The sequence below is a fragment of the Panthera pardus genome, unplaced genomic scaffold (genome assembly GCF_024362965.1).
Source record: "Panthera pardus isolate Hobbes unplaced genomic scaffold, ASM2436296v1 HiC_scaffold_10, whole genome shotgun sequence".
Lineage (NCBI taxonomy): Eukaryota > Metazoa > Chordata > Mammalia > Carnivora > Felidae > Panthera > Panthera pardus.
This window is the reverse complement of record NW_026526655.1, coordinates 62,861,842-62,882,317: the sequence shown is the minus strand read 5'-3', so window position 1 is coordinate 62,882,317 and position 20,476 is coordinate 62,861,842. Positions and strand designations below refer to the sequence as shown.

Below are 20,476 nucleotides of genomic sequence, written 5' to 3'. Positions count from 1 at the left end.
GCTGAAAGCCAAAAATAAAGAGAAAATTTTGAAACCAGCAAGAGAAAAATGATATATCACATTTAGGGGACCAACAATATGATTAATGGTAGATTTCTAATTATAAACAATGAAGGCCAGAAGACATTGGAATCATATATTCAAAGGGCTGGGGAAAAATGATATCCAGTAATTTTATACCCAATGAAATGAAAACAAAGTTATTTCCATAAATACATAAACTGAAATGGTTTATTGCTAACCCATCTATGCTGAATAGAACTGGCCAATAAACATGAAAAGATGCTCAACATCACTAATCATTAGGGAAATGCAAATGAGAACCACAAGTGAAATACCACTTCAAACCTATTTCAATGGCTATTATAAACAACAACAAAACCAACAAACCCAGAACACAACAAATGTTGAGAATTGGAGAAATTAGAACCCTTGAATATTGATGGTGGGAATTGTTAAATGGTTCAGCTTTAAGAAAACAGAATGGTGGTTCTTTAAAAAGTTAAACCTAGAATTATCATATGATCCAGGAATTCTATTTCTGTGTATATAGACAAAATAATTAAAAGCAGGACTCAACAGGTATTTGTATACCACAGAAGCATTATACACAATAGCCAAAAGATGGATACAACCCAAATGTCCACTGATGGATGTATGTATAAAGAAAATGTACATACAATGGAATATTATCCATGGATGAATCTTGAGGGCATTATGCTAAGTAAAATAATACAGATACAAAAGGGCAAATATTGCATGATTCCACTAATATGAGGTACCTGGAATATTCAAACTCATAGAGACAGAAAGTAGAATAGTGGTTACCAGGGACTGGGAGGAAGGGGGAATGAAAAGTTACTGTTTAATGGTATAGAGTTTCAGCACAGAATGATGAAAAAGTTATGGAGATGGATAATGATGATAGTAAATGCACTTGATGGCCCTGAACTATACACTGAAAAATGGATAAAATAGCAAATTTTATGTATATTCTACCATATTTAAAAAATGTTAAAACCCAATGATAAGAAAACAAACAATCCAGGGGCACCGGGGTGGCTCAGTCGGTTAAACGTCTGACTCTTGGTTTTGACTCGGGTCATGATCTCACAGTTTGTGAGTTTGAGCCCCACATCAGGCTCTGTACTGACAGTGCTGGGTCTGCTTAGGATTCCCTCTCCCTCTCTCTGCCCCTCCCTTGCTTGGGCTCTCACTCTCTCTCAAAAATAAGTAAACTTTAAAGAAAAACAAAAAAAGAAAACCCAATTGAATAACACACAAAAGATTTTAATAGACACTTCACAAAAGAAGGCACACAAATGGCTATGAAGGATGTATAAAGACCTTCAAAATCTTAGTCACTAGGGAAATGCAAAACAAAACCATGAGATATCACTACACTATAAGTAGTTAAAATTAAAGGATAATGATACTAAGTGTTGATGAGGATGTGGAACAACTTATCCTCGCATATGTTGCTGGTAGGAATGCAAAATGGTATAGCCATTTTGGAAAACAGTTAAGTCATAAATGATTGGATGCCAGGTCCTCTACACATATTCTAAAATCTCTGGTACCCCTATTCACCCCAACTCTGAAATCTATGAGATCTCAGTCAACATAATCTCTGGGTTACAGTTATAAAGAGGGGAAAAACTAAAAGAAGATAAGCATTATGACCTGCCATATGCATTTGCATTTTCTTTAATATTTACTAAAGCACAATAGACACTGAAGAAAAATATTTGTGCAAAAGACATAAACTTAGTATGGGAACTTCAGTACAGATAAAAACAGAAACTAACTCTTCACATTTTTTATATATTTTATTGTGTCATAATCATAATGATCACCTGATCTTATTTGATAAAATAAACCACCTGGGAAACAGAAAACTAGCATGAACTCTACATTACATATTTACTGCTAAGATAAGTATAAACATTTAAGAATAATTACCATTTGCTGAATATGAGCATCTCGAACTTTTTGATGTTCCTTATCAGCTTTGCGTTTTTTCTCCTTTTCATGCTCCTGGAAAATCTGATCTGCTTTCATGATAGCCAGCAATTGTTTTTTAGCCTCTAGTTTTCTCTGCCTTTCTTCTTCCTCTTTATTTTTCATCTAGATGTTAAAAGGTAAAGGGGAAAAAAAAGTTTTTATCAACCAGTTCTCTCTAATAAAGCACAGAGTTAGAAAGCTCCAAGCAGAAAGCCAGCCAGGAGCAACGCAAGAGTGGAAAATTTACATGCACCTGGACTGGTTCCCACAAGGTCAGTTTTCCTCTATTTCTCCAATAACAGGAAACACCGAAAACTTGAGTAACATTGGTGGTTTAAAAAAATAAAATACAGAAACAGATGGCAAGAGCTTCTCAAGGTAAAGGAATATTTGTAGGTAAAAAATTAATTGCTACAATGTCTATAAACTATCCAAATGAAATGTTATGACAGTCAATTTTGTAGGAGATAAGGATTATCTGAAAGATCAAATACAGAAGTGCAATAGAGTGATTTTTACTTGGTTTGTCTTAAAAACATTCAAATGTATATTAAGTGAATAACAATTTTTGCATTTCAGATGGTTCTGAAACAGAAGCATCTATCCTTGTATCTATCAATATCTTATTTGTAATTGATTATCGTGATATTCTGCTAGCAAGTAAACATAGTTTGATTTCAAGAATATAGGCAGGTAATTCATACATTGTTTTCCAAATCTTTGCTAGTTTTTTTTTGTCAGAGAGGCAGAGGGAGTGGAAACTACAATGGAAAGGGCTTACATTTGTTGTTGTTTTTTATTTTCATTTGTTATAATTTAATTGCTTACCACAACAGCTCTATATTCTTCAATTGCTTTTAATTCTGCCTTGTTTTTTTCATATTTTTCTCTTTCTCTTTTTTCCCGTTCAGCCTCAGCTTCTGCAGTATCTCTAGCAATAATCAAATCTTCATTGTCAAGTTTCTTTTTCATTAGTTCACTCAGGAAGTTATTTATTCTTTCTCTCCTTTCTTCCATTAGCCTATAACAAAATAACCAGTACTTGTTAAATCTTCATGAATAGATTTGTTTTGAAGCCAATATAATTTTATTAGAAATCATATATTTTATAGTCTTTTACAAGACTAAATGGAGCCCCATTGCTCTTTATATGTACTAATTATCTTAAGTGGAAACTAATTTTAATACTTTATTTTTAGAATAAAGTTTATTATTTTTTTAAGAATAAAAGTATTTTAGAAAAGATATTTTAAAAATCCAAAGGAAGGAATGTATGTAATATCTTGTGTGTGTGCCTGTGTGTGTGTGTCCAGGAAATAAAGTGTTAAAATTCTCACAATGAAAATTTTTTCAAAAGTATCAGACACCCTTCTTACTTGAACACTGGAGGCTTAGGTTATAAAATAAATCAAAGGCATTTCTTTATTTTTTTTAAAATTTTTTAACGTTTATTCATTTTTTGATAGAGAAAGACAGAGTGTGAGTGGAGGAGGGGCAGGGAGAGAGGGAGATACAGAATCTGAAGCAGTATCCAGGCTCTGAACTGATAGCACAGAGCCCGACGCGGGGCTCGAACTCATGGACTGTGAGATCATGACCTGAGCCTAAGTTGGACACCCAACCGACCGAGCCACCCAGGCACCCCAACATTTCTTTAAATGAAATCTCAAAAATAACTAGTAAGAATTATCAAACTCTTGAAGAAATCCATCCTATTACTATATCCTGTTTACAATTTATTCATAGCACCTTATTGACTTCATCTATTCATATGAAGATAAACAACTCTCCTTTCATACTAGGAGATTCCTGAGGTCAGAGACGAGGTAAGTCTTCTAATTCAGAGCCAAGCATGGTGCCTGACACATTCAACAATAACTAGGTATTTGTTAAAGGAATAGGGGTATTTTCATATAAGATTGGGTGAAAAATACTTTTAAATTTAGATATGACAGATTTACTAAATAATTGCGTGAGTTTGCAAAGAAATGTGGGAGAAATGGTAAGAAAGAACACAGTGCATATCCCAAGGAAATTATAATCTAAAGTGGAGAAAAGACATTTATGCAAATAACTATACAAGGCAAAGGGTGATACGTGCCATGAGAGAGCTAGAAAGTGATATAGGCAGATGAGAAAAAAAGGTTTCGTGGAAAAAGTGACATTTCATCTAGGCTTTCAAAAACAATATTCTAAACACTTTTATTGATTGCCTACTATACTCCAGACTCTATTCCAGGTGCTGGGGACATAATAGTAAAAAAAACCTTAAAAATCTCTGCTCTCATAGAACTTTCATTATAGCTGGGGTAGACGGAGAGTAAACCAAGTAAGTAGTTAAAATAGTGCCATATCACACAATGAGGAAAAAGAAAGCAACCTAAACAGGTTACCTAAACAGGTAAGCAATGTGGAGAGTGGAGCTGTAATTTTAACTTAGGTAGTCATGGAAGGCCTCAATAAGAAGGCCTTATATGAAGGCCCTATATTTCAGAATAATGATCTGAATAATGATCAGAATAATGATCTAAGGTGAGCATTCCTTAGAGAGGGTACAGGAGTTCAGTGTGAGTGATTAAGAGGCAACAAAGGAGAGGACAGTATGAGATGAAGTCTGAGTGATGAGGCTGAGGCAGCTGGGAATTAGGAGAGCCTCATGGGCCTTAATAAATACATGTGATGTAAAGCCATCAGAACAGTTTGCACAAGGGAAAAGTAGATCTAGACAGAAACAGGATGTACTGCAACTGGCCTCCTGCTCTCCCTCACCTCATCTCAAACTTCTAAGGTGAGCAGTGGTCTCCCTATCTGATGAACATTTCATTTTTAAAATCTCATTTAATCCCTCTATTGATCTAACACCAATGACTGCTGTCTTCTTATTGAAACTTTCCTTTCTTGTTTCTCTGGTTTTCTTCCAATCTCTGAAAACTATTCTTTGGTCTCCACATTATCTTCTTTCTCCATTTGACCCTTAAATATGGACTTCTCTAGGGACCTTCATTTTTTACCTACTCACCATAAGTAAGCTCATCTGTATCCACAGTTCTAACTACCACTTCTTTATCAGTGGCTCACAAAGCCATCTCCAGCTCAAATCCCTCTCCCACAGCAGAGATTTCCACTATTTCCAACCATCTACCAGATTGATTTCCTTGATATTCCAAGGGAACCCTAACTCACATGCTGCAATTGATATCATCATGTCACTGAATGCCCTAGTCATATATAAAATAATAAGACTTATTCTTAAAAATTACTCTCATATTCCAACTTCTGATTTATAATAATTTCAGATACTACTTAATTACATAAGTTATTTTTAAAAGCTTACCTGTGTGTTTCAGCTTCTTTTTCTTTCCCTATTTGCATAAGACGCTTTTTTGCTTTGATAAATTTTCTGATCTTTTCATCCTCCTCCTCTTGCTGCTGCCGTTCCACAGCCTTGATGATATTTTTATCATTCACATGTTCCTTGAGGGAAAAAATTGTGTATTATCCTATCACAGAAATATGTTTCAACATATGAATATCTAACAAAAACTTGTCAAATGGCCACAGTTTCTGACTCAGTTATTTCTCTCTCAGGAACTTATCCCAAAGAAATAATCAGAGATGTGCATTAAGTTTTATGTACCATGTGCTTTATCTCAAAGTTACTTATAAGAGTGAAAAATTGTAAACAATCTCAATCTTTAATAATGAAGAAATGGGTAAGTAAATTACACTCTCAATGACATGGGAAGATACAAACAATATAATGGGCAAGTGGGGGGAAAGGAGAATATAAAATACTACATAGCAATTTCAGTTTTATACACATATACAGATGTAAGTTTGTAACGTATATATAACTGGAAGAAATGAATCGAATGTTAATAGTTATCTCTGTGGTATGAGATTATATAGGTTACTTTTCATCTTAATGCTTTTCTGTATTTCCTTTCAAATATTTCCTTAAAATATGTAATTAAAAATAATTTTATAATCAGAAAAAATACATTAAATATATACAATTTTCATTTAATGTTTAAATAGTTAATACAATCATATGGTACACAAAATAAAAATATTTAAAAGATACACAATGCAGGGGCACCTGGGTGACTCAGTCGGTTGAGTGACCAACTCTTGATTTCGGCTCAGGTCATGATCCAGGGTCGTGGAATCAAGCCCCATGTGGACCTCCGTGCTGAGCGAGGAGCTGGCTTAAGATTCTCTCTCTCTCTCTCTCTCTCTCTCTCTCCCTCCCTCTGGCCCTCTCCCCCACTCGTACTCTCTCTAAAATAACAACCAAAAAGCAAAACAAACCCCAAGATACAAGTGTAAAGTGTTCTTCCTCCCCCATCCACTGTCTATTTGCCTGTATTCCTAATTCCCCTGCCAGACTCAATCACTGTGAAACTAGTGAAAAAGAACTGTACCAAAGTATGTTACTGTGAAATTTTAGAGCTGCAGACATAAAGACCCAGAAATCTTTCAGAAAGAGAGAGAGAAAAAAGTAAAACACAACGGATCACATAAATAGGCTGAAGACTCTAAATGACATCATACTTCTCAATAGCAATACTGGAAGCCAGATGATTATGAAACTATGAATATAAAATTCTGAATTCTGAACCAGAATTCTATATCTAGTCAAACTATAAAGCAAATGTGATTTTAAATGATAACCTTTTCAGATAAGAATTTTTTAAATTGACCTGTATACCCTTTGTTAGGAGGTTACTTGAAGATATATTTCAGCAAGATGGAGAAGTAAACCAAGAAAGAGGAAGGCATGTGATTCAGGATATGGGAGCCTCAGCCCAAGAAAGTAACCCAAGGAAGTGCCAGAATGACTTCTGGGCAGGAGGCCTAGAGGGCAAGCAGCCCAGAAGGAGAAGGATGGAGAACTCTGGATGGGGGAGCTCTAAAAAAAAAACAAAAACAATAATGTAGATAATTTGATATTATTTAGATGACTATTTGAAAACTAACATCAATATACATTTGACGGAACTTATGGAACATGTGGGAAAAAACATGGTGTACAGCCATCAAAGCAAATAAATACACAATTATTTTAATCACAGAAAAACATTTATGCAAGCAAAGAAATATAATCATAGTATATACTGTTTGGCTCTTCAGAGAACAATATTTATATAATAATGATAATGATTTAGCTATTAATTGTAACACAATTATTTTTTTTTAATTTTTTTTTTAACATTTATTTATTTTTGAGACAGAGAGACAGAGCATGAACGGGGGAGGGTCAGAGAGAGGGAGACACAGGCTCCAGGCTCTGAGCTGTCAGCACAGAGCCCGACACGGGGCTCGAACTCACAGACCATGAGATCGTGACCTGAGCCAAAGTCGGCCGCTTAACCGACTGAGCCACCCAGGCGCCCCGTAACACAAATATTTTAGAGGAAGGAGAGAATGGGAAGAGAACAGTGTTAGAAAAGAACTCAGTCCTTAACTACCAGGGCAGAGAGACAGAAAATGTCTAAAATTGATAAATCAAGATCTATATCTTTTTCTTTAATTTTTTTTTTAGCCATTATTCATTTTTGAGAGACAGAGAGAGACAGAGCATGAGCGGGGAAGGGGCAGAGAGAGAAGGAGACAAAGAATCCGAAGCAGGCTCCAGGCTCTGAACTGTCAGCACAGAGCCCGACGCAGGGCTTGAACTCATGAACCGGGAGATCATGACCCGAGACGAAGTCAGACACTCAACCGACTGAGCCACACAGGCACCCCAAGATCTATATCTTTAGAAGTTGATATATATTTTTAAAAAAGGGGGGGGGGGCGCCTGGGTGGCTCAGTTGGTTAGTCGTCCGACTTCGGCTCAGGTCGTGATCTCATGGTTCGTGGGTTCAAGCCCCGCATCAGGCTCTGTGCTGATGGCTCAGAGCCTGGAGCCTGCTTCAGACTCTGTGTCTCCCTCTCTCTCTGCCCCTTCCCTGTCTCTCTCTGTCTCTCAATAATAAATCAACATTAAAAAAAAAAAAAAAAAAAAGAACTTGGTATATATTTTTAAAATACACAGATTATTATTTTTTATTCTCACGTTGGTTAAAATACAGTGTAGTCTTGGCTTCAGGGGTAGAACCCAGGGATTCATCACTTATATAGGACACCCAGTGCTCATCCCAACAAGTGCCCTCCTTAATGCCCATCATCCACCTCTCCCACCCCCCTCATCCCCCACCCCCATCAACCCTCAGTTTGTTCTCTGTATTTAAGAGTCTCTTATGGTTTGCCTCCCTCTCTGTTTTTATCTTATTTTTCCTTCCCTTCCCCAAAGATCATCTGTTACGTTTCTCAAATTCCACATGTGACTGAAATCGTGATATTTGTCTTTCCCCAACTGACTTATTTTGCTTAGCATAATACCCTCCAGTTACATCCACGCTGTTGCAAATGGCAAGATTTCTTTCTTTTTGATTACTGAGTAGTATTCCATTACTAAAATATACAGATTATTTGGAATATAATTTCATATCAGAACAAACAGCTAAAAGAACCTGGAAGTGGTTATTAACAAGAAGCAGAAGGGGTAAAGCAAAGAACGGCTACTCTTCTTTTAAGCCTTTTGGTAGTGTTTGATGTTTTAATTCTGTGAATGTAGTAAGAATAAAAACTAATTTTAAAGAAAAGAATGTAAAAAATTACAAAATAAAGTGAGTTGCAATAGGAACAAAATAACTATTACATTTATCAAGCACTAATTCTTAGCAGTGCCGCAGACACCAGACACATACCGCTCCACTCATTCCTCACAACTCTCATTTGGAGGATGAGAAAATGCATTCACTTGAAAGAAAGTCTCATTCTCTTTTCTCTTTCTTGTTCATTCATGAGAGCACATCCACATAATTTCATAGCAAATGTAGCCGCCCCAAAAATATACTTAAAAACCCAATTCAATAGCAACTTGTTTTCAACCCTATTATTTATAAAAAATACGTTAAAAGTTAGGCATTGGACATTATACATTTTTTTGAAGAGATATATATTTTCAACTTACAAAAAACAGCCTTCTGCTTTCATTTATCTCTTCTTTTCTCTTTTCTAGTTTTTTCCTCATTTCTATTTCATGTAATGAATTCTGTCGCCTTATTTCCTCTGCATCCTTTTCTTCATGTTTTCTCCTTCTTTCTTCTTCTTCTTCATGTTCCTTTATTCTAAAGCAAAAGAATAACTATAATTGACAGCAAAGCAGAAAAATAGGTTATATTTTGAATACATGAGTGAGATTCTACCCTGGGATGATGTGAAGCTGTGGGGAAACTAGTGAATTTCTTTGAGGACAAGAAGGGAATATATAAAGAGCAGTGATGAAAGCCAAATCCAATCTTGCTAAGATTGCCAATATTTTCCTTTCTCTGAAATCTGTTTCATTGCTGACCAAAATTAAGTCCTACATAGATTCAAATGTTCCTTTAGAAAGAACCAGTTAATTGAATGACACTATAGTGGAATAGTGACATTATGTTACAGAAAAGTCCTTAATCCCTAGTGTTTCTCACTAGTCAGCACTAGACAATGGTACCTAACCTATGGGTCTAGCCTCTCAGGAAATGGGTTTCCTTACCCAACTAGCCACTTTGCTGATCATTCTTTCTCTAGTCCACATCCACTAGCTATAGTGCCTTCTGAGTGGTAAGCCACACAGGGCTTATGTGTGAGTTCTGCAGAGATCCTGGAACAGCTTCCTTACTGCGAGGCTGTGATCTGTGAGATTTAGCTCTAGCTCTACCTCTTTAACCCACCTTCCCAGCCCTACCACAATCAGTACTTTATTGCAGACTCTGAGTGCCCCCATCTGGCAATTAATCCTCTGCATACTGACAAGGCTGTTCAGCCTAAGATGTCTAGTCTACTTGCTCATGCATTCTTGTCAGTCAATCAAGTGTGCAGGCTACTCTACCACCATTCTTTATCTGCTGTCTCTATTTTTTTTTTTTCTTCCTGAAAGGTAGGCACAGGGAAGATCAATAATACACTTAGACAAAAATATTGAGGAGTAAACCTTTCAAATGCACCTGATCCAAAAGAATATTTTCTTGGAATCTTATCACTCATCTTCAGAAGGGAAAATTCTGTTCCCCGTGCCGCGGAGGACTACACAGTTAAATAAGATGGTAAGTTCACTTTGGTATTATTAAGCCAATGGAGGACAGGAGATTCCCAGTTGATTCATCTGTACAGAGTAAGCAGCTTTGGAGCCACAATCATTTTCCTGAGGAGGAGCTAAGAAAAAAGTCATTGTTGTCTACAGCTAAACCAGGTTTACGATTGCCCTAAAAATATTAATTTTCAAAAATGTTTTATTGTTTAGTTCGTTAGAATTCTTAGAAGCAAAGAAGATTCTTTGAGCTGGTGAGAAGTCTACAGGTGAAGAATGGTGGAACAAAATTCCATACAGAAGGAAAAATATGTGGGAAGGCCCTGAGGCAAGCAAAAGTTTGACAGGTGCTCAAGGCCTGGAAGATCAGTATGACAGAAACACAGTAACTAAGGGGACGGAGTGGTAGGAAAGGAGGTTTAGAAGATGCAGCTACATCACACGAGGCTTAGCAGGAGATGGTCAAGTTTCCATTTTATTTGTTTGTTTATATTTTTGAGAGAGAGCATGAGTGAACGAGGCGCAGAGAGAGGGGAGAGAGAGAATCCCACCAGATGCAGGAAGGGATGGAGAGTGTGGATCCCGGAGTGGAGCTAGAGCTCACCCAAAAGGGGGACTTGAGCTTACCCGAAAGCAGGAGCTCACCACCTGTGAGATCATGACCTGAGCTGAAGTCTGATGCTTAACCTACTGAGCCACTGAGGCATCCCTCCATTTTATTTTAAATGAATGGAAAGCTATTGAAAAGTTTTAGGTAGGAGAACAATATGATCATTTTTTTTAAAGTTTATTTATTTTGAGAGGGTCGGGGAGCCAAGAGAGAAGAAGAAAGAATCCCAAGCAGGCTCCATGCTGCCAGCACAGAGCCAGATGTGGGACTCAAACTCACAAACTGTGAGATCATGACCTGAGTTAAAATCAAGAGTTGGACACTTAACCAACTGAGCCCCAGCTGCCACAATATGATCAATTTTTAATAAAATCTCTCTGGATGATGAAAGAAGGGGTTAGGAAGAGAGAATAGTAGGCCAGTTAAGAGGTTGACACAATAATTCATGGGACATGAGGACTAAGATGACAGCAGTAACTTTAAGATTCATTTTGGAGAAAAATTTCAACATGAATTGCTGATAGATTTGATGTGGGAAATAAAGGAACATGAAGAATCAAGGTGTATTTCTAGGTTTCTCATTTGGACAACTGAGGGTTAGATAAGGGTGTCACTAGAATGTCCACTGTGGGGGTGGTGAATAAATACTTTCCTGCTAGACATTTTAAATTTGAGATATCTATGAGACATCAAAATGGAGGATGTCTTAAAAGGCAGTTGTATGTGAAGCTGGGACCCAAAGGAGTGGTCTGGACTGGAGTTATAAATTTGTAAGTTCTTAGATTTAGGGTGTGTTTTAATCCATAGGAATTTTAATCAGTAGGATGTGATCACTTAAGCCCTCCTTTCTTTTTGCTTTTTCCCTAGATGATCTTATCCAGGGGAAAGTCAAGCAAACTATCCTGTAATGATTTTCCCTTCTTCTGGGAAGTTGATGAGATTAATAGGAACTGAGTTGTTCTTAAGTAAGTTCTACGGGCCCCTTCCTAGAGAAAGGCTTACCTAGAAGGAAATAGAATTATATGCAGTATCTACAGATACTGTTAAATTTCTTTTCAATAATTATGTTTAAGGTTCTTGGTCAAAATCCCTCCATCTGGGGATTTTGGTGTCACTAGAGTCCCTCATTTGCCCCATCCTCATTATGCCCACTGGGCTGTGAGCCACAGGCAGATTCTTACACTGCTCAAAGCCCAAAAATGGAATAGAATGACTAGGTTTACAGCCTAGAGATTGCTCTAAAAATGTGTGAAAAATCTCACTTTCAGGCACAGGGCAGCAGCTGTACAGTGTGTTTTGGTTAACCATTACTAAGTAATTACCCCCAAACTTAGTAGACTAAAACAATAAATGTTTACTATCTCATACCATTTCTGAGATTCAGGAATCTGGGAGTGGCTTAGCTAGGTAGTTCTCCAGAGGTTGCAGTCAAGATGTTAGTTGGAGCAATAGTCATTTAAAGGCTTGACTCAGGCTGGAGAACCCATTTTTACATATCTCTTGACATGAGGCCTCAGCTCCTTGCTACACAGACCTCTCCATAGAGCTGCTTGAGTGTCCTTACATCACGGCATCCTCAGGAATGAGTGATCCAAGATAGGAAGGAGGAAGCCACAATGCCTTTTATATGCTAATCTCTCTCAGAATGTCACACATCATCATTTCTACTCATTCTCTTCAATGGAAATGAGTTACTCTGTATAGCCTGCACTCGAGTCAGGAAGGAGTTAGACTCCATCCTCTGAAGAGAGGAGTATCAAAGAATGTGTGTACATATTTTAAACCACCACCAGGTAATACCTGAATAGGACTTGGTAATACAATTGATAGGGCATTCAAAAGAGTCTTGCCTCTTGATATCCTCCAATTTCCTTTTTTTGGGTGTGTTAAAATATGGTCTTTGTTCAAAGTGGAAAGTCATTACAAATTTTGGCCTACAAGGCACACCATGACCTGGCTCTTGCCTCTTTCCAATCTCATCTTTAACATTGCCCTCTTTGCCCTCTTACTATAGTCATCTTGACTACTTGTAGTTACCCAAATACACCATACTCTAACTAACTTCTGGCCCTTCACCCATGTTATTTCCTCTCCTTAAAATTCTTCTCCATTTCCTATTTGCATGACTTATTCCTACTCAGTTTTCATAATTCAGTATGAACTGAGATGTCCATTTTATATGCTTCCACACATCCTATACATATATTCATCAAGATATCTACTATCATGCCATAATTATTTGTTCCATGTTTATACCTCCTCCCCAGATTGTGAACTTTTTAAGAAAAAAGACAATTGCATTCATCTTCACAATCTCAGTTACTAGAATAGTGGCTGGCAAGTGGAGATTGTCCGAAAAATGTTTATAAAAATGAATGGATGACTGGATAAATGAATTTACTAATAAATGAGTAGCCTATCTTAAAAACAATTTTCCCCTGAATAGACTCTTATCATTCAAGAAAGCAGGAAGAAAACTTTCCTTCTTTTCTCTTTTTCTACCACATGGTCCTCTGTATCCACTCAGATCAATACCAGTGTTAGTATTCCAGTTCTATTGTTAGCTTAAAGAGGCTTTTTATGGGCTGATTACCATTCTTAACAGTATTTTAAGTGCCATGCATTCTGAGTTGTATAAAACTGATACATGAATCAACATTCAACAGAATATCACTGGTGATAATTTTGTGAATTCGTATACTTAAAAAACCATTTATAATAAATAGATTTGCATTTTCCTTTGTTGTTTTCAATTACAGAATTGAATGTTTCTTAATAAATTTAAGACATAAGACTTCTGGAACCAAATTGGGAACCCAAGCCCACGTGTCATATATCTTTCCCTCCTAACTCCCCACAAAGCAATCAGCAGAACAGAAGAAATTCTACACCACTACAAGAAACTGAATAAAGCCAAGTCTTAGCTATATGCTTGAGTTTCCAAGAGATTTCAACAAAAAAACAGGGCACTTGAGAATGCAATGAGGATAAGTAATACTTGGCCATCATCCACAAAGACAGAGTGTACCACGAAAGGAATTTATGCTGACCTCAGAACCTGGTCAACATCTCCTAGACTGCACTGAAGATAAACCAAAGAAACAACCCAAACAAGCATCAAACCTGCTGGAACTTCTAATCTATTGCCAAAGACCACATGGAAAGGAGATCCTGTGGCCTCAACACAGTCTACATGCAAAGGCTATAGGTGGATGGCCTGTGAAGTGTTAGTACTTGCCAGGTAGATTCCTGGAGATCAGTCTGCTACCTGCAACAGCCAACATAAGAGATATTTTTCAAAGGTGACTCACTGATCAAATATTTGCCTCCTTCTGCCAATGGCTCTGTCTCTAACTTGCATAAACCCTTGGATCTCTACACTGACAAAGAAAAACATTACAATAAGTCCAAAGCTTTCCCTTCTCTTTTTACTAGGGGCTCAAAGAACTGAAGAATACACACTTTGGCAACACATATATCCTGAGAATTGATATCTATGTCACTCAGACTATAAGAAATAAATATATATAGGCCTATAAGAATATATATATGTATATATATACATGCATATACATACATATATATGTACATATATGTATACATGTATATTTACGTATACACACACACACACACACACACAAAACCCAAAACCATAATAACAAAAAGAGACAGATCACATCAAAGTAAGTATATTCTAAATATGAACCTACACGAGAGAACAATGGAGTAAACAATTTATGGTAACAAAAACGAAAACAGATGAATATTTACACATGAAACAATAACCTGCCTCACTAGAAATAAAAACAAATATAAATTAAAAGATACTATTATTTGGTCCATTAAATTCGTTAAAAAGTACTGTCCAGAATTGATTATAACATAAAGAAAAGGGTATCAGATATCATTGATGATTACACACTTAAAATCCTTTTCAGAGGGCAATTTGGCAGTATCTCCCCACATGTAAAATCCAAGCTCAGTTCAAGAAATCTATCCTACATAAATACATCTTTGCACAAACATTACAAAATAAATATGGTCAGGGATGTTTATTTACCATAGCATTGTTAGAAATGGAGGAGGGGAAATCCAAATTTCCCTGATAACAATATAGTTAAATAAATAATGGTACATTCTTTGTGTACAATATGATTATTTGAAAAGATGTGACAGATCCTTATATTATGGCAAAAAAGATATTCAAGGTATATTGTTGAGTGAAAAAATGAAGACACAGAAAAATACAGTGTATAATATCCATGGTAAAAAATATATAAACATACTTAAATATGTCATGCATATAAATATTAGTAACTATAATAAAACATTCTGAAGGGATAGTCACAAAACTTTAAATAATGGCTATTTGTGAAGAGGCAAATGGGGCTTAAAGAGACATTGAATAGGGTGTATATGAAGATAGGCTTTTTAATTTTACTCCAAATTTTGCTCTTTTGAATTTTAAACAGGTATATATTCATTTCTTATTTGCAAAATTAAAAAAAATAACTTTGAAGAGTAGCAAATATATGCCCAAATGTTAACAGTACCTACTCTGGATTACAGAGTTTCTAGTGATTTTAATTTTCATTGTGTTTGATCATATATTAATGATATGGTTAAATACAAAAATTATTTTTTCTTTAGAAGTAGAATATTGTTTAAATTTTTTGATATATTTATGCACATTTAAACTATAAAGAAACTGGTAAGCCTTACACCGGCGAAACAAGGTGGCTGATAGACAAGGAACAGACTATTCACTGAATCCCCTTCGTGCCTTTTCCTATTTGCATGTATCAAGTATTTAGAAAAGTAAATAAAATTATGCACAAATACAATCCCCTCTCCTGATATATATATATATATATATATATATATATATATATATATATATATATATAGTAGCTACTTCTTTAAAAAGTTCAGGTTTGGGGCACCTGGGTGGCTCAGTCGGGTAAGTGTCCGACTCTTGATTTTGGCTCAGGTCATGATCTCACGGTAAATGAGACTGAGCCCTGCATTGGGCTCTGTGCTGACAGTTATGAAGCCTGCTTAGGATTCTCTCTCCCTGTCTCTCCGTCCCCCCTCTGTCATGCACACATGCATGCTCTCTCTCAAAATAAACATAAAAAAAAAAAAAGTTCAGGTTTGATTTCTATTTACTGACATAGCAAGAGCTCATGATACTGGTAACTGAAAAAATATACAATGATACTGTTGATCCAATTTCATTTTATAAAATAAGAGTATATATTCTCAGAAAAAAAAGTCTGTATCAGTCACTCAATGATTGTCAGGGGCTGAGGGCAAGGAAAAGAACTTAGTTCAAAGGGGCATTAGGGAACTTTTGGGATGATGGAAGTATTCTGTATCTTGATTTAGGGTTGGTTATACAGCTATCTGCTTTCTAAAAGGTGAATTTTATTAGTAAATGTAAATTATAGTTAAATGAATCTGACTCCCTCTACCACTACCACCAAAAAATGTCTGTATGGCTATATACCAATATACCAAAACGATAACAGATTATTGTGGTAGATTAGATTACCGCTCAAAAAGATTCACTCTCTCACTTCCCACTTCCATAGGAGTCTATTTCTCTGTTCCATGGTTGTTTGGCTTGGCCATGTGATTTGCTTTAGACTTACAGGAGACTAAGTGTATTTCCTTGACTTTTGCCTTTGAGTTTAGCCATGTACTTGCAAGCTCGGGCTCATTCCTTTACATCCCTGTCAATACCATGAGAAAAGTTTCCCTGTACCTCAAAAATGAATACACATGGAACAGATCAGAGCTATAGTCATAGCAACAAGCAAGCCCAGACAGTCCTGTAGTTTGAAGAAAAGCTGTGCAGCCAAGCTCAACCAACCTATGGATGCGTGAGAAAGAAATGTTTACTGTTGAATGCCACTAGATTGTGTGGTTGTTTGTTATGCAGCATCATTGTGACAATAGTAACATATTATCTCTGGGTAAGAGAGTAATAGTGATTTTTTAACTTTCTTTGTAGTTTTTCTACTTACTAAGTATTACAGCATTATACTTTTATAATCAGAAAAAAAAGTTTTTATGAGAAAAATAAGATACAAAAAAGGTAATTTCTATATACATACTGTTTTAAATGATCATTGGCAAGAGCCACTCTATCTCTGCGTCGTTTTTCTGCTTTTTCTTGTTCTTCTTTAAAAGCTTTTTCAATGTTGAGTTTTAATTGTTCTTCCCATTTTTTATCTGATTTTATTTTATTCTTTTGGGATTCAATCTGTGCATCACGTTCTTTCATAACTCTACTAAGAAGAAGTCCTGACTACAAAAAAAAAAAAAATTGTGGCATTTTAAGGAAATAAAGTCTAATTATTTATGTAAAGAGATATGTTAAATATATAGAGAAATGCAAGAAAACCCAAGTAGTACATGAAACTTTTTCACTCTTTCTGTCTGGTAAAATTGATATTGCTTTGCATATTCAATAGCCTTTTTCCTTTCTCCTTGTTTGTATATTGCTTCCTCCACATCAAGATTTTGTCTTTCTGCCTCTATTTCTTCATCACGCTTCTTTTTGGCTTCAAGTTTCTGTTCTTTCATCCCCTGTAATAAGAAAAAAACAGTCTTCTGTCTTCATTTTTCAATTTAATTTTACAAAATTTCACATTGCATATAATGAAATATGAGTCTTTCATTATGAGTCTTTGTTACATTTGCATATATCATTAATAAAAAAATATGTTACACTTAGAAGCTAATATTTTAATTAAGCTTTTCGGTAGCTAACACGTTTACATGGTTCAAAACACCAAAACATTTTTGTAAAAAATTTTTTAAAGTTCATTTATTTATTTTGAGAGAGGCAGAGACAGTGGGAGTTGGTGAGGGGCAGAGAGAGAGGGAGAAAGAGAATCCCAAGCAGACTCCACATTCTTAGCACAGAGCCCAGTGCAGGACTCAAACCTGCAAAATCGCAAGATCAAAACCAAGAGTCAGACGCTTAACTGACTGAGCCATCCAGGTGTCCCCAAACCCCCAAATATTACAAAGGTATACAGTGAAGCTCTCCCTCCAATCCTAACTTCCATCAGCAATCTCTAAGACAATCACTATTGGTTTCTTAGTTTGCTTCCAAAGTTTCTTTTTTTTTTTTAAGTTTATTTTGAGAGAGACAGAGACAGTGCCAGTGAGGGAGGGGTAGAGAGGGGGGCGGAGAGAAAGAGAATCCCAAGCAGGCTCCGCACTGTCAGTGCAGAGCCTGACACAGGGCTCAAATTCAGGAAACCTCAAGATCATGACCTGAGCCAAAACCAAGAGTTGGACACTTAACCAATGGACCCACCCAGGTACCTCCAAAGTTTCTTTCTATATTTACTAAAAATATATATATATATATATTTACTATATATATATATATATTTACTATATATATATATATATATATATATATATAACATTTTTATTCCTTTAAATAATTACTTCTATCCAATACATCATGTCAGATGAGGTCTTTCTTCTTCTTTATGAGTCATACTTTTGATAACCTTAAGGAAACCTTATTTACCCTAAAATCCTGAAGATATTCTATGATTTATTTCAAAAGTTTTACTGTTTTACTTTTCACATTTAGGTCTTTAATCCAGCTGAAATTCATTTTTGTATATTCTATATGGTAAGGATATAATCCCATTTTTTCATATGCCAATTATCTCAGTATCAGTTATTGAATTCCCAATCCTTTCCCTTCTGATTTGAATGACATTTCTGTCACATGTCAAGTTCCCATATATAACATGTGACTGTTTCTAGGCTCTCTCTTCTGATCTATTATTTTATCAATCTCTGTGCCTACAAAAAAAAAAAAAAAAAAACAGCTTTTACTACTACATTTCTACCACATTTACTATATTTCTTCTTATTCTTTAACATCTGTAGAGATGTAAAGTATTATATGGCATATTCCACTCCAGAGACTTCTTCAAAATCAAGGTTTTTAGAGTATAATTTACACACCCTCTTTTAGTATACAGTTTTACAAATGCATCGTCACTTATAGAACAGTGCCATCGTCCTCCCCAAAAATACCCTCACGCCCTGTTATAGCAACCACTACCCATGTCTGCACCTGCTGGCAACCACTGATCTGTTTTCTTTCCCTACAGATTTGCCTTTTTCAGAATGTAATATATGTAATACGTGATATCAGTCGTGATTTAATTCTTCCCTCTTCGAGAAAAAAGAGACTAAATTATGAATCTTGTTTCTAAAGCAAGGTACCAAAAGCTTTTTGTGCCCCTTCCCACAGTTGGGAGAAAATATTTTTGAATCAAATATCTAATAAAGGACTTGTATTCAGAATATATTTTAAAAATTACCTAAACAAAATTATAATAAGAAAACAAACCCAGTTTAAACACAGGCAAAAGATTTGAATAAACACTTCTCCAAAGAAAATATGAAAATAAGTTCATAAAAAGATGTTCAACATCATTGTAATTAGAGAAATTCAAATTAAAACTATAGTAAGATACTACTTCACACCTATTAGAATGTCTATAATTAAAAAGACCACAGCAAGTTGCCAAGAATGTAGAGAAAATAGAACACTTACACACTTCTTACGGGAGTGTAAAATTATAACTACTTTCAAAAACAGTTTGGAGGGGCGCCTGGGTGGCTCGGTCGGTTAAGCGTCCGACTTCGGCTCAGGTCATGATCTCACGGTCAGGGAGTTCGAGCCCCGCGTCGGGCTCTGTGCTGACAGCTCAGAGCCTGGAACCTGTTTCAGATTCTGTGTCTCCCTCTCTCTGACCCTCCCCTGTTCATGCTCTGTCTCTCTCTGTCTCAAAAATAAATAAACGTTAAAAAAAAAATAAAAAAAAAACAGTTTGGACATTTCTTACAAACTTAAATATGCAGCCATCATATTATTCAGCCATTCTACCAAGATATTTACCCAAGAGAAGTGAAAGTATATGTCCACAAATAGATTTACACATGAATGTTCATATACAGCTTTATTTATAATAGCCAAAAACTGGAATATAATAGCCAAAAACTGGTTGATGTCAAACCATCGACAATTGAATAGATAAATAAATTGTGGTCCATTCATATAATAGAATACTACTACTCAGCAATAAAAATGAACAATTGGTACACACAACAACATGAAAGAATTCTGAAAGGATTTCAAAAAATTATGCTGAGCAAAATTTAAAATAGAAAATAGTGCAGGGGCACCTGGCTGGTCAGTCGGTGGAGCATGCAACTCTTGATCTCAGGGTTGGAGTGCAAGACCCACGCTGGGTACAGATTACTTAAAAATAAAATCTTGAAAAAAAGAAAGAAAGCAGATCAGCTGCCTGGAGACAGGGGCAGGAAGGAGTGAGAAGGTGTAAATCAAGTATGGGGAAACTTGTTTTGGTGATGAGTATGTTCATTATCTTAATTATAATGATGGTTTCAGGGGTGTGTAAATACGTCAAAACTTAGCAAATTGTACAACTTTAAATATGTCTATTTTATTGTTTGTCACTTCTAAATAAAGATGTTGAAAATGTGCTTCAAAGCATTTTTGTGATTTTTTTAAATGTTTATTTTTGAGACAGGGAGACAAAGAGAGAGAGTGCAAGTGCATACGCACGAGTGGGGGAGGGTCAGAGAGAAAGTGGGGATAGAGGATCCCAAGCAGGCTCCGCCCTGACAGCAGAGAGCTCGATGCAGGGCTTGAACTCATGAACTGCGAG

The 20,476-nt window shown here is 35.9% G+C and overlaps 1 protein-coding gene across 1 annotated transcript in view; it reads right to left on the bottom strand.

Moving 5' to 3' along the window:
• The window catches only part of CFAP210 (cilia and flagella associated protein 210), a 30,750-nt gene that overhangs the window by 4,337 nt on the left and 5,937 nt on the right, over nt 1–20,476 (bottom strand). Inside the window, exons 3-8 of the mRNA XM_019458951.2 lie at nt 17,157–17,330; nt 16,856–17,049; nt 9,026–9,182; nt 5,339–5,478; nt 2,833–3,025; nt 1,963–2,127 (exon numbers count right to left, since the gene is read on the bottom strand). Of these exons, the coding sequence (XP_019314496.2) occupies nt 1,963–2,127; nt 2,833–3,025; nt 5,339–5,478; nt 9,026–9,182; nt 16,856–17,049; nt 17,157–17,330 (1,023 nt within the window). The remainder of the gene's footprint in view (nt 1–1,962; nt 2,128–2,832; nt 3,026–5,338; nt 5,479–9,025; nt 9,183–16,855; nt 17,050–17,156; nt 17,331–20,476) is intronic.